The 14,768-nt window shown below is 54.2% G+C and overlaps 1 protein-coding gene across 1 annotated transcript; it reads right to left on the bottom strand.

Moving 5' to 3' along the window:
• Window positions 1-752: 752 nt before the first annotated feature.
• AANAT (aralkylamine N-acetyltransferase) lies at window positions 753-2,067 on the bottom strand. The gene is made up of 3 exons (XM_032429324.1): window positions 1,854-2,067; window positions 1,417-1,571; window positions 753-1,058 (listed from the first exon to the last, which is right to left on the bottom strand). The coding sequence occupies exons 1-3, from the start codon at window positions 2,020-2,022 to the stop codon at window positions 753-755; spliced, it is 630 nt and encodes a 209-aa protein (XP_032285215.1). The 5' UTR covers window positions 2,023-2,067.
• Between the last annotated feature and the right edge of the window lie 12,701 nt (window positions 2,068-14,768).

Raw genomic sequence — 14,768 nt, 5'->3', positions numbered from 1 at the left:
TATTAAATGATATTCTCTAAAAGTATCATTTTTTGACCTGAGAGGCTCTGGCAGAGTGAAAGCTGGGACTTTTTTTTTTGTTGGTGGGGGGTCAGCCATGAGCTCAAGGGCAGGGCCTTGGCCCAAAGGGACGGTGGAAAACTTGTGGGGCATTTGGTTGGACCGGAAGCCAGGTTTGGGGTCCCATGGAAAGCCTCAGGGGGTCCCTTGAGAGGGCCGGGTCAAATCCTTGGACCCCAGGGGCAGTGAGGGGCTGGCTTTCCCGGCAGAGACGGCGGAGGGGGAAGGCATCGACCTCAGCCCTTCACTGTGCCTCGCCCGCAACCCTCACCCCACACAAGAAGCCACAGGAGGTTATGCGGTACAACTATTTTATTAGAGGGAAGAGGACCCAGGGTGTCCGAGGCGAGGGGTGGGGGGCACATGGGGGGAGCTGGGAGGTAGCCCCTGCACTTCCCTGCTCCCAGCTACCCCCCATTCTGGGGCTGAGGACGAGAAGGGAAATCCCTGAGGCTGGGGAGAATAAGGGCCTGAGCACCAGGCACCTCGCATGAGGCGAGGAGGCTGCCTGCCCAGAGGGTCCATCGGCTCCTGAGAACGACGGGGTCACCGAGGCGGGTCGCAGGACACCTCCTGCCGCCCCCAGTTACCAACCCAGCCCCGCCTCTGGCACGGTTGGGCATCCAGCTGGGCTGGGGAGAGAAGGGGACTCCGGGGCCGGGTGGCTGTGGGCACCGTGGGGACGGCCGGCGTCAGCAGCCGCTGTTCCGACGCAGGGATCCGTGGCCTTGCGTGGAGCACTGGAGCTCCATGAAGGTGAGCGAGCCCAGGGTGATGGCGCACGGGCCCGTAAGGCGGAAGCCGAGCCTCTGGTAGAAGGGCACCAGCCCGTCCTCACACATGAGCACGGCCCGGCGCGCCGCTCGCTGGCCGCCCACGTGCCGCAGGTAGCGCCGCACGAGCGTGGAGCCCTTGCCCTGCCGCCGGCAAGCGCGGTGCACGGCCAGCACGCGCAGGTGGACCGTGTGGCCCCCGGGCCGGTGCAGCATCAGTGCCTCCTGGACACAAGCGGGGCTGTGAGTCCAGGTCCAGCTCCGCCCAGACCTGCCTCCCAAACCGCCCCCCGCCGGCCAAGAGCAAGTGTCTCCTGAGTGCCTGCAGCCGGGGCTCCCTTCCCAGCCGCGGAGGGCCCCAAATTGGGAACTCTACCCTCCACCCCATGGGGGACCCTTCATGAAGGCCTTCGAGCCCCAAAGAGGTGAGTCCTTTTGACCCGGGAGAGGACCAGAGGAAGAAACTCCAGCCCCTGGCCTCCTCTGCCTCCATCTGAGCAGGAGAAGCCAGGGCCTGGGGGTGACAGCCCCCCTTCCAGAGGCTTACCAGCGGCCGAGCGTCCCAGCCCCAGCCTGCCCTCACCTGAGTGAGTCTCTCCTGGTCCCAAAGTGAGCCGATGATGAAGGCCACGAGGCAGCCCTCCTGGAACCAGCCCAGGGACAGCTCTGGACACAGGGTCAGGAAGTGCTTGACCTCATCCAGATACAAGGGGCAGATGCCCAAGACAGAGATGAAGGCTGCAGGAGGAGGCGCGGCAGGTGACTCAGTGGTCACCACGCCACATGCCACTGGCCACCGCACACCAAGCATCTGCTCAGAAGCCCAGGTGGGGTCTCCCACCCCCCCACACACCTGCCCTCGCCCACAAGAAAACGGGATTCAGGGCTGTTCCCATCCCCGCTTTCCTGAACACGCATGCATGCGCACACACAGAAATACACCTCCGATCTGATCCTCTGGGGACCCAGCCACCAAGGACAGGGGCTCCTCCCCACAGGGCAGCTGCGAGGCCCGCTCACCTTCGCGCTCGATCTCAAACACGCTGGCAGCGTCCTCCAGAGTGAGGCAGCGGAATTCACTGGCGGGAAGCGTGTGGCGCCGCCGTTGCTGGTGGCTTGGGGCCTCTGGGATCCCAGGCTGCAGGTCCAAGACCTTGGGCTCCAGGTCGTCAGTGCTCTGTGTGGACATCTTGGCTGCTGGTGCCTCCTTGGGATGCCCCAACTTCAGAAGCGGCCTTCGTCGCCTAAAAGGGCCCTCCCAGCACCTATTGGTGAGGAGTGAGGGTCAGGGGTATGGTCCTCAACTCCAATAGGGGCAGGCCAGGGTGACGGTGCACCTTGCCGCTTTTGTAAGCGAGTCCCAGTGCGGATTCTGGGGGCTGTAAATGTTGGTGCCGTCTCCCCATCTCTCCCTCTCAGCCAGAAGTACCCGCAGAACAGCCCTTCCAAACCTCCAGATCCTGGCCTCACTGCCCTCCAGGTACATCTAAGTCCCAAGAGGCAGTGGGAGGGGTGGGCAGGGCCCCATGGAGCCCAAGGCACCGCCCGAGGTTGGAGGGGTGACCACCGACCACGTCTAGCACAGCGATGAGTGGGGTGGGTCGGTCTGACTCACCTACCCAGAAGGGGACTTGCCAGTTCTTTGGGTGTAGGACACTAAGGCTTCAGCTTTTTAGGCAGCGTCAGCTGTAGGCCCTGGAGAAAAAGACCCTTAATCAAAGTGGGTCCTCAAGGAGCCTTCACGTTTACTCAGATGGCCTCAGACTGGACCACGCACACATGAGGGCATCGGGAGGATCGGGGGAGTCTGAGGAGGTAGGGAGGAGCGGGCCAGGAGGGCATCTGACTATGTCCCTACGGCACTTTGTATCTCCCATGATGCTCTTGCAGATTCTTCCATATTTGCCTTGCCCTCCCTCCTCCACTTTTTCTCCCTATGCCCAGAAGCCCCAAGCAGAGTAGCTCCTGTTCCTAAAGGCCGGGAGCCAGGGGTGGGAGGGTGGGATGGGGGGGCCCACGTACCAGGACTCTGAGCAGGGGCCCAATGTTCCCACCGCAGAGCCACTCACGCTGGAGGTAGTCTGCAGGCGCGGGAGCCAGGGAAGCCTGGGACTCCGGGCTGCGTGGCTGTTGCAGTGGCTGTCGCTGGGGGACATGTGATGTGCTCCCAGATTTATAACCCCCGCCCCGCCTCCATGTTACGCCAGCAGGACAAAACCAGCAGGCCGTGACCCTGCCTGCTGAGGGTCAAACATCGGTGTGACACACTGGATGCGCAGGGGATTAAGTGATTGATTGAGGGCCCAGAATCCGGGGGAAGAGCACAGGGCTAAACCTCAGGGGTCCAGCTCTAATCCCTGTTCCGGCTTTGCCTGGCTGGGCCGGGCATTCACCCTTTGTGCTCCGGACGCTTGGACACGCTCAGCTTGGAGTGTCCTTCCAGCCCCTGTAGCCCAAGAGTGCTACCATTTGCAGCCCTTGCTATGGGCTGAGCCTCAGGAAAGAATATCCTTTAACCCACATGAGAGCCCAGTGAATATTAACCCCATTTTAAAGAGGACACCGAGGCTCAGAGAGGCTGAATTACCTGCTTAGAGCCTCCCAGCAAGTCGTAGGGGGGCAGGAGAGGCAACCGCATGTATGTCTCCAAGCATCACGCTGTTCCCACCAGGGCTGTTAGGCCCCGTGGATTTTCCAAATGGCCGGGACACGTCTTCACAGTTCTACCAATCATCAGACTGTATCCTCAAGTCAGGGTCTACCAAAGCAGGGGGGAGCCAGTGAGTGACCCTTCGGCCTTGGGAGGGGATGCCCAAATCTGGCTCTTAGGATGTGTCGTCTACTGGAGCCAGAGAGACTGGAGAGGCAGGCAGTATTCGGACCTTGCTGTGTAGATGGAGGCAAGCCCCTGATCACCAGACAAACCCCTCTACACCCTGCCCTCATAAATTACCTCCTCCATGGATGCAACCAAGCATACCTCTTTCCAGAGCGCTCTGGAGAAAATCCCCAGATCCAGAAGTGAGAGTCAAATCCTCCTGCGTACCAGCTGGTTCCCTGTAGCAAAAACCAACCCAAACAAGCAAGAGGTCCTTAGCAACTCACACCCTGCTCCCATCCCCCTGGTACCCTGCCTAGTCTCCCACACCTGCCATTACCCTGAGGTACTTAAATAACCCCAAGGGAGTGCGGCTGCCACTTTGGAAGACTTCGAAGCACCCGCTAAAGCTGGACTCATGCCCTGGACCAGCAATCCCCACTCAAACACCAATAGAGCTAGAAGGTTCCCCAAATGGAAACAGCCCAAATGACCATTGGCGGTAAGGGACTATGGACTAGACACAAAATGGAGGATCATCCAGCTGTGAGAGCAAACGACCATGAGGACACATGGCACAGGGAATGAAAGAAGCCCCCAGACAAGAGTGGTTCTGAGTCCATGGATTCTGTTCTATGTGTTGGAGGCAGTAGCTGCCCAAGGGGGGCTTCTGGGGTGCCGGTAGTATAACATTCCGTTCTTTTTTTTTTTTAAAGATTTTATTTATTTACTTGAGAGACAGAGAGAGCTTGAGCAGGGGGAGAGGCAGAGGGAGAGGGAGAGGCAGACTCCCCGATGAGCAGGGAGCCCAACGTGGGGCTCGATCCCACGACCCTGAGATCATGACCTGAACCAAAACCAAGAGTCAGATGTTTAACTGATTGAGCCACCCAGGCACCCCAAAAATACAATCTTAAAAAAAAAAAAGTCAAACACCAACAACGAGAGTGACTGCATGTGTTTCTAGTCCCAGCCTTGCTGAGTGATAATCTGCTAAGGCATTTCAGAGCACTAACTGGGTCCTGACACCAGGGCATCCTCCCCCAGGGGCTGTCATCAAATTCATCTGACCAACAGAGTGGCCTCAGGAGATGTACCTTGTGAATGAGGTTGCCAGATTTAGCAAATAAAAATGCAGGAAGCCCCGTGAAATTCAAATTTCAGGTAAACAATTTTTTTTTTAAGATTTTATTTTTAAGGGGCGCCTGGGTGGCTCAGTTGATTAAGCGACTGCCTTCGGCTCAGGTCGTGATCCTGGAGTCCCTGGATCCAGTCCCACATCGGGCTCCCTGCTCGGCAGGGAGTCTGCTTCTCCCTCTGACCCTCCCCCCTCTCATGTGCTCTCTCTCATTCTCTCTCTCTCAAATAAATAAATAAATAAAATCTTATAAAAAAAAAAAGATTTTATTTTTAAGTAATCTCTACACCCAACGTGGGGCTCAAACTCACCACCCCGAGATCAAGAGTTGCATGCTCCACAGACTGAGACAGCCAGGCAACCCACAAATAATTTTTTAAGTATAAGTCTGTCCCATGTGATATTTGGGGCATACTTTTACTAAAAAATTGTTTATCCAAAATTCTGGTTTCTACCTCAAACTAATGCAACATTATATGTCAACTTTATTTAAATTAAAAGAGAAATTTTTAGGGGCGTCTGGCTGGCTCAGTCAGTAGAGCATGTGATTCTTGATCTCTGGGTCATGAGTTCGAGCTCCACGTTGGTGTGGAGTTTATTTAAAAAAAAAAAAAGAAGTGCACATTCTCTGAGCTGTAATTTGGCATCCTATTTGTCTTTCTTGTGGGGAAAGAGTGTGCCCAGCTAGACATGTGCATAGAGCAGGGGTTCAAACCTTTGTACCCCTTTGCAAGTGGAGTCTTTGGCGGAACTCTAGCATGTAAAACAGACCAAGAGCCCCCTCCCCCCACCCCCTCCCACCTCCCACCCCCCCGGGCTGGAACTCCTGCCAATGACATGAAGACTCTGCCAAGATGAGGTTGGAACAATATGGGTCCCACCAGGGGCCCCTGGAGAGAAATGGACTTCCCTCAGAGGCGCAGACTCATCTTAGAGCGCCTGTGCCCCGTGTGGCCCTTGGAACACCATCCGCATGGGCAGGTCCTGAGGCTGTGCCAGGCTCAGGGGGGCAGAGAAGAGTACCATCTATCTGAGAGGCATCACAGGGGACATTGCAGACGCTCCCACAGCAGAACCAGAGGTGAGCTGTGTATCTGATAGAGAGTCAGTGTAACCCATTGTCCCGCGTGGGGACCATTGGCTCGGGGTGCTTTTCGTCAGGCCCCCTATTGATACAGTTTTGCTCTTTATGCCAGTCTTCTTCCAGCACCAGCTCCCTGGAAAGGGTCCTGTAATAACCACTGCTCCCCAGCTCTGATTCTGCCCATTGGCCTCCATACCACACTTCTTCTCCCGGCACCGCTCCCCTTAGGGGTGCTACCCTCACTCCCTCCATCCTGGCCTCCCAGTCCACCAGACAGGTCCACGCACGACTGAATGACAGCTGTGGGCTGGGCTCCAGTTCTCTCCCACAAGGCTCTTTGGTCCCAAGCAAACCACAGGCTGTGGCTTGGCTCCGGCTTCAGGGCTCCAGAACATTCTGTGATGGTTTGGAGCCAGGTTGTGCAAGGCACACAGAGATCCCCTCCAGAGGGCCGTGATACCTAACTCCCCACCTGTCCCGGCACAGCCTCACCTCTGAGCCGGCCGAGCCCCTATCCCACTAATGATCTGAAGCAGCAAGGATGACGGGCACAGAGGTGGCTGTCCTCATGATCGAGTAGACAACGGAGGTCTCGGTATAAGAAGAGTGTTCTGAGGGGCTGCATGTTGCCACAGGGAAGCTAAGGGATGTCTATTCTTCGGAGCGGGAGCAGCCTCATGGTGACAGAGCAGAGGTCATCTGTTAAAGATACACTGACCCTTTGGCATGGCTGGGGCAGCCCCCATGTTCTCCCTCCCTCCCCCACTCCCCCGCCACCACCACTGGCCCCCAGCCTGCAGCAACTCTGGCAAACTGCAGAGCCTGGCCCCGCGTGGCCATGAGCATCCCTCCGGGCCCAGGACCTCCGGGAGCCCCTGCTTCTCTCTCCTCCTTCCCTCAGCGTGACAACTGCCCGGTTCCCACTGCAGGGCCCAGGGGAGTCCACCTGGAGGAGACTGAGAGGTGGGCCCCCTGAGAGACGGGGCCCAGAGACACTCTGATGATGTTTCTGAGACCCCAACTTCCCACACAGAGCCACTGGAAGGCCATAACGGGCAGGGAAGGCAGCTCTCTGTTACGGCGTCTGCTTGACCAGTTGCATTTTTTGGTGGTTTTGAGGGTGGTTTCTTTCTCTCAACTCCTTCCCTGGACCTAAGGTCTGCCCTGTACACCTGGCACTGAGCACATTTTGCCTAATTGTATTTACCTTTTCAACCTTCGTCTCTTACAGGCAGGTTCCCCAGGAAACAGAAAGCGAGATGGAGGACTGCGTGCAGGAGGTTCACCAGGGAGCAGGGGAAGCAGCCTTGGGCAGAGGGAGAAGGCAGTCACGTGGATGTGGTTGCCACAGAGGCCTCAGCCCATCTTGTGGGAGCTCAGGAGCCAAGAAGCCCTTCAGAGACACCCAGCCTGAGGCAGGCGGCAGACCCTTCCGCCCTGCGTTGACCTTGGTGAGGCAGCTTCCTGAGCAGAGGGCAATCCTGCCAGCCAAGGGGTGGGTGCTCTGGATCACTCTCGCCAAGCTGCAAAGAGCTGCCCTAGCAGAATGCTAGCACCAACTTCCGGGGGCCTTGCCAGGGTGATAAATCCTGTGGCGGGGAAGAGGGTTCCCAGAACAACACTCTTGTCCAACTTAATGTTCTGCCTCTCTCGACCCAGTATCCTTGACTCCAGTCCCACATTCTCCCAGCTCCTGTCGGCACCGTTGGCCAGGACCTGCAGTCCTTTCCCGATACAGCCTTTTTCTCCCTTTCGGTGGCCCAGCATGCACTACCAGCCGAGTTAAGTTGTGATTTAGACCCAGCTATTGATCTGGGGCAAAGAGGGGAGATGGCATAGATCCTTGGGGTGGGGGCAGGGGGAGGGTTGGCACTTGTCTCACAAGGAAGAGTTTTGTCTTCCAGCAAGGAGAAAGCACTAACCTGTCACAGGCACGAGAGGGCCACATAGGAGGGGGCCACAGCTGTGAGGGTCCAGAAGGCTCAAGGAGAACCTGGCGCTTTGAGATTTTTGAGTCCAGTGACCCAGATCTCCCCAGATGTCTCAGAGTTCCCCCTCTTCCCAATTAGGGTCCTCCTTGACATAGCTGACTCACTAAGGTTGGGGATTCAACCTCTTTTAGGGCCCTGCTTCCCCTATTAAGTCCAGAACCTGACTCTCTATTTGTCTCTGGTCCCTGACTTCAGGAGATAAGTTTCATTACATGCTGCCAAGGAGACCCTCTGGCTTTTATACTGAGCCTTCGAGTGGTGACCCATCACCCGCAGCTTTTCGCTGTCTTTCTCCAGTGTGACCGCCCCCAACAATAGTCATGAGGTCCCATGGTCCTTATAATGATTGCTCTCCCATACACCTGAGATTATTCACCACTACCGCAGTTCCTTCCACGGGTTCACTGCCCACAAAAGTTGTAATGATTGCACCACTGTAGTGTGCTAGGGCCCAGAATATTACACCTCCCACTACTGGTGGGGATCCTCATTAACAGGCAGGTGATCCAGCTCTAGAATCCCATTTAGAGTCTGTTTCCTAACACCACACTTAGCACCAATGGTGATGGGTCAGATTCCCCAGGAAATAGACTTAAAGACTCAGATCTGCATGAAGACATTTACTGGAAGTGCCATCAGGGAGCAAGGTCAGCAGAGGTGGGCAGAGGACATTAAACTGTAAAAAGCCAGTTCCAGTGGAGACCTCAGCTGATCGCAGAAGCTCTGAAGCTGGGGTGCCCCTTCCCAGGTATCCTGAATGGAGGTGAGAGGGCCAGGCTTTGTTCCTCCTTAAGGACAGTCATTGGAGAGGTGAGGCACCTTCTTTCAGCCAAGGGCAATCCCTGGAAAGGTACCAAAGCTGTGAGGCTCAGCAGCTAGTGCCGGGCAGCTGGGGGAAGGGCCCCTGGGATGGGGACGTGGATTCGGGCTGTGCACACAGTATCCACTGACGCCCATCTCCCAAACAGGCTTTATAAACGCCTGGAAAACAGAGACCATATTGAAAGTGGGGCATGTGCCCCCCCCCCCCCCCCCCCCCAGAGTAGCTATCAACTAGGTCTTGATTCTTCTGTTGAGAAGGATAGCATTTAGCTTCTTGACTTCCTGTGGATTTATTTTGAAGCCTCATTTGCGTAAATAGGCTGGCTTCACTGCATGGCTGAGTGGAGCCCTGTCCTTATTTGGGGTTCAATATCTGACATATGACACAGGCTGTTTCCTCAGGAACCTTCCAGACCTTTCTGGAACGAAGGTGTCAAAGGCAGGGAGGGATCGCCACCTCCTGGAGAAAGAAGGGACCTACGGCTCCCTGAGCATCGGGAGCCCTGCGGTCCGAAAGGTCATGTGAGCCCATAATGTGATTTTCGTTTTATAGTAACCACATTAAAAAGAGCCAAAAGAAACAGGTGAACTTGATTTTAATAATATATTTTATTTAACCTAATACATATAAAGTACTGACATTTCAACAAGTAATCAATATAAAATTATTAAGAAGATATTTTAGATTCAGAGGGGAAAAAATACAACCCACAGGTATTACCAGGTAAGTGGGGGAAATAATCAGGGGAACGGGGTGCTTGGAGGACGTCATAGATAAGAAGGCCCGATCTGGGTTTTGTGAGATGAAAAGGAGTTCTTTTGGTAAAAACAGGAGTTGAAATCGAGGCATAAAAACTTACAGGCAGATGGTGAACAAGGGAAAAGACACCAGGCACCAAAAATTGGGGTCCTGAAGGAAGCGGCCAAGGCTGGAGCACGGAGCATGTGTGCAGGGCACAGAGTTGGCACACAGGGTTAGAGGTAGGTAGAGAAGATAATTCCGGAAGGGCTACCGTGTCATTCTCTGCTGGACCAGGAGAGCCCCAGAGACATGGTAAGCCAAGAAGCTGGATGATCCTGTTTGCATTTTCAATGTCCCCGGGAACAAGGTGGTGGATGGATTAGGCGGCGGCGGGGGTAGGGGAAGGAGGCTACAGCCCTGGTGTGCGCGAGAGATGGGGATGAACTCATACCAGCAGGTGATGTTTATCAGGCCCCACCACCTGAAGAGGCCCTACACAAAGCACCATATATTGACCGTGCCAGTTACATTGTCAACAGCCCTAGGAAGTAGGTACTATTATTACTCCTATTTCACAGAAAGGAAACTGAGTCTCAGGGAAGTGAAATAGCTTACCCAAGGTCACATAGTGAGTCAATGGTATCTATCACAGGCCTCAAACCCAGGTCCATTGATTCTGGAACCCCACTCCTAGCCACAGCACCATGGCGCCACGGCACCACCCTATCTCCCTGTGGAGCGGCCCCCAGGGGAGCCGCTCTGGACCTGAGGGGGCTGGAAAGAGGGTAGAGGGGCCATGACCTGGGCTTTGATCGCATGTGGCACTTCAGATCAAGGATTAACCCTCAGGTGGCCAGCTTGGTACCCAGGGAAGTGATGCTGCCATCAACCTGGATGAGGAGTCTGGGAGAAGACACGGGTTTGGGGGAAATGGGTTTGTGACATCTGGCTGGCCATCCAGGAAGTATCCATGAGTTGGTGCTGAGGGGAAGGCCCTGGCGATCTGGGACTTGGTGGTGAAGAGTGGGAATGGTGGAGTGACTGCAGCCCCACTGTTCTTCAAGCTGGCCCGGGGGATGTGCTGTCCCTGGCCCCTGTACCCAAAGGAAGGAGGGAAACAGAGTACACCTGCCAAACCTGGGCTCTCACTTACTGTTCAACCTTTTCACTGGTGCCCCCGGCACAAACTAGTTTGCCCCGTGGATTGCAACCATTCCTGAGTCAGGAGTGAGAATGGCTCAGGGCCGGCCCATCTGGGTCCTAATCCTGACCGTACTGCAGGGTGATCTTGGGCAAATCCCACGGTTCTCCCAGGGCATCAACACAAAAAGGGGTAAGGCTCCAGGGGCAAGAAGGACCAGTTTATTTCCAAAAGCCCATGATTCTTGAGCAGCCACCAGCTGGAGCCTCAGGCAGGGGCATTTCTCCAAGTAGGCTAGCGACGGCCCCCCAGGGTAGCTCCCCTCCCACTCCACCTTCCTAGCTGAAGACCCCGGTGCTGAGGCACCCTAGAGCCTGCAAGCAGGCACTTCAGGGTAGAAGGAGTTCTCTGGGCCCATCTGGATTCTCTCGCACAGGGAAGTTTGGAGAAGCCAAGCGGGCTGGGGCTCCCCCATGAGGCAGTGTGAGGCCCTGAGGCCCAAGCACACTTCTTAAACCAGTGGCCGTTTAAGATAGGGATAAGACAGGGCCTGCTTCCCAGAGATCAGCAGCCCTCCCTGCTCCTCCTGTACCCTGCCAGCCCCTTAGCAAGGGGAGTGGCCAGACTGGCTCAGTTTCTGGCAGGCATATCTGTAAATAAGCAAAATTCCCCGGAGAAGAATCTCTATTCTCCAAGGAGAGCTGGGTGTTGGGGCCACGAGAGGAGGGGTTTCTCCACTGGGGAATGAAGGTGTTTTTTTTTTTTTCATTCAGCAATTATGAAACTATAAACTGAGCCAATGCTCCCATCCCAGCTCACCCCACTCACCAGCTTGGGTGTGCAGACTGTGGTTGGGGGCTCGGGGACTGGGAAGGGGTCAAACCTTGACTGGAGCATCTCAGGTCTGAGTGAGGTGGGGAGGAACGTACTGAGCCTTCTTCTAAAAGGACTCTGATACAGCTCAAACTGCGGGCGACAAAAAAGGCTGAGAGATAGCAGGGGCAGCTCCTTGGGTGTATAGGGGGAGGACGGGAAACTGACCAAATGGAGGGACAGGAATCTCAGGCCTTTGACCCCCCCCCCCAGGTATGGTACATCACTGAGCAGCCAGTCTGTACCAGGCACTGTACTAGGCACTGGGGCAACACCCATACCTAAGACACGACCCACACGCTCAAAAGGGTTTAGTTAGTAAGGGAGAGATCAGCATTTGGAACCGAGGGCTCTTACCTACAACCTAGCAGCTTCCTGGGGGAGGGGGCAGCCCAGCGTGGGCATGAACCTTCACAAAAGGGGGGCTCATACTTGTTCTCTCACAGAGGACTAATCTATGTAAAGGTGGATAATCTATGTAAAGCACTTAGTATAGTACCTGGTATTAAGTTACAGCTCAATAACTGGTAGCTATTATTAGCCATTATTACAAGAAGCCACAGAATAAACATGGCACATCTTCCTGGACTGTGCCAATTTTACTCAACGATCAGGGAGGAGGCATTTTGTATTAAAATGAACACACACATAAGCTGGAGTACAGTGCAAAACCCACTTGGATTTTTGACATCAACGATTTGGGGCCCGCGTTGCCCTGCCCCTTCACCCTACTTGCTCGCCCCCTCCCCCATCCCCTGACAGACCCAGGGACTAGAAAAGCCCCTGCACTTGGACTCAGGAAAACTGGATTCCAACTTGCTCTGCAGATTACTATGTTGTGAGCTTAGGCTCTGAATTCCTGGACCCTGTTTCCTCATTGATAAAATGGGGTTACGTACTCCTATATCCAGGGGAGCCTGGCTGGCTCAGGCTCAGTCGGTGTAGCCTGTGACTCCTGATCTTGGGGTCATGAGTTCAAGCCCCAGGCAGGGCCTAGAGCTTACTTCAAAAACAAAAACAAACAAAAAAACGTACACCTATATCCACAATTGGGATAACAAGATAATATATGTGAATGTGTCTGGCACAGCACCTGGTCAATAATAGGTGCTCAATAAATGTTAGGTTATCAGGGGACTAAGGAGACAGGGCTAAGGGAACCGAAGCTACTACATTATTGCTGTTAAGCCTGCCAGGTCTTTATCGGGGAGGGAGTGGGGAACGGAGTCCTCCCAGCAGTGATTCCAGACGGCCACTCTTCACAGTGGTCTGGGATGGAAAGGCCGTGGTTCGTGAGCCCAGCTTTGCCCCTAAATTGTATCCTAATTCCCCTTCAGGTCATTTAGCCACCGTTTTTTTCTATACCTTAGTATGTGAGTTTTCTTTTTTTTTTTTTTAAAGAACACGTATCTTTTCTTTTTTTTTTTTAAGATTTTTATTTATTTGCGAGAGAGAATGAGAGACAGAGAGCATGAGAGGGAGGGGGGTCAGAGGGAGAAGCAGACTCCCTGCTGAGCAGGGAGTCTGATGCGGGACTCGATCCCGGGACTCCAGGATCACGACCTGAGCCGAAGGCAGTCGCTTAACCAACTGAGCCACCCAGGCGCCCAGTATGTGAGTTTTCTAAGATCTGGGTCCATTGACAACCACCCCAACCCCAATATTACATCAGTATTCTCGAAGTGCTTGGCTCAGGACACATTGTATACTCGGGCTGCCATCAGTGCTTCACGCATGTTCTTAGGATTTTTCCAGGAGTATAGTTCTATAGCCTTGGCAGTCTGTAAAATACTCAAAGAACAGGGATCCTGCCTTTTAAAAAGAACCCAAATACTGTAATATTGAACCATCCTACCAATCTATCTTTGATGGTCTTGCAGGAAAATGTGGAAAAAAATGATTTGACTGAGAAAGGTTAGGACCATAGCCTAAGTATTCTTAATTGCCTTCTAACAACCCATTATGAATTTGAGGGGTGCTTGGGTGGCTCAGTCGTTGAGCATCTGCCTTCGGCTCTGGTCATGATCCTAGGATTCTGGGATTGAGCCCCGCTTAGGCAGGCTCCCTGCTCAGCGGGAAGCCTGCTTCTCCCTCTCCCCTCCCCCTGCTTGTGTTCCCTCTCTCCTGTGTCTCTCTGTGTCAAATAAATAAATAAAATCTTTTTTAAAAAAAACAAACCCATTGCGAATCTGTCCTCTGAGAATGTTATCTAAATCTTTTGGAACTTACTTAAGGGACACATTAGTATAATTACTTTTTATATTTTAAAATAGCAATATGGAGCAAACCGTAAGTATAACAGTTCTGTCTGTCTAAAATTTTAGTCTAGGAAGGGCGGGTTGAAATATTATAGTAATGGTTAAGCTTTTTGGAGGGAAATGTATGTCAGGCACTGTTCTGCTTCCTTCAATCCTCCCAGTTGCCATTTGAGATGCCAATGGTATTATAACCCCAATTTTACCGATGAGAAAATTAAGGTGAAAAGAAGTTTATCCGCTTACCTACCTTTATAAGATTAGTAAGTGGCAGCAACAACCATGGCTCCCACTGCTAACTACCTCACCATCCCACCTCTTGCCATGTATACTAAGCCTCATGGAGCTTTGAGCCCCTCTAGATGGTTTTAAAGCCAAACGATAGAGGCCACTAATGCTTATCTTTCTGATCTTTCTCTGGACCTCCTTCACCAACCCCATGACCCATCCCTGAGGGGTCATGACCTTCCAAGCTTTGCATGTGATTTCCTAATACGATACACTCACTCTAGATGCGCTCTTTCTCTGTATCTTTTATAGCCTTGCTTACAAGCTGCCTTGGAGTTGCTTTTTAGCTATTTATTATGTATATGTTTTGTCTCTCCAACTAGGCTGTAAACACCTAGAGGACAGGGACGGTATCTTGCTCTTTCTTACCCCTCCCAGTGCGTAGGACTAGGCTGGAGACGCCAAGGAGGCTCATTAAATGTTGTTGACAGTCCCCGGACCATCCTTCGCCCCACCTCGGCCACTCCCCTTTTCCTCGGTGCCCATTGCACTTCCTCCTCCCGGGTCCCCACCCAGTCCCGCTCCCCTAACTTTTACCCCCTCTGGCCCCGCCCCTCCCTCGCGAAGTCCACCGTCCCCCCCCACCCCCCCACCCCCGTCCCCGGCAGCATCTCCAGCGTCCCCCAGCGACGAGGCAAGAGCTCCTAGCAACCGCATCTCGGTTCCTTGACGACGGCGGCACGCAGGGCCACGTCAGCGCGCCGTGGCCCCGCCCCCGCGCCGGCTGGCCCCGCCTCCCCGTGCCGCGTTCGCCGCCACCGCCGCCGCCGCCGCCACCGCCAG

The sequence above is a fragment of the Phoca vitulina genome, unplaced genomic scaffold (assembly GCF_004348235.1).
Source record: "Phoca vitulina isolate PV1807 unplaced genomic scaffold, GSC_HSeal_1.0 scaffold41, whole genome shotgun sequence".
Classification (NCBI taxonomy): domain Eukaryota; kingdom Metazoa; phylum Chordata; class Mammalia; order Carnivora; family Phocidae; genus Phoca; species Phoca vitulina.
Note: the sequence above shows the minus strand (reverse complement) of the source record. Positions and strands in the feature narration are given on the sequence as shown.

What these genes read in the sequence shown, in the direction of transcription:
- AANAT (XM_032429324.1), bottom strand. Translation starts at nt 2,022, where the DNA reads ATGTCCACACAGAGCACTGACGACCTGGAGCCCAAGGTCTTGGACCTG. An exon ending in GTTTGAGATCGAGCGCGAAG is followed by an intron (nt 1,572 to 1,853) that starts GTGAGCGGGCCT and finishes CTCCTCCTGCAG; the next exon opens with CCTTCATCTCTGTCTTGGGC. An exon ending in ACCAGGAGAGACTCACTCAG is followed by an intron (nt 1,059 to 1,416) that starts GTGAGGGCAGGC and finishes GCTTGTGTCCAG; the next exon opens with GAGGCACTGATGCTGCACCG.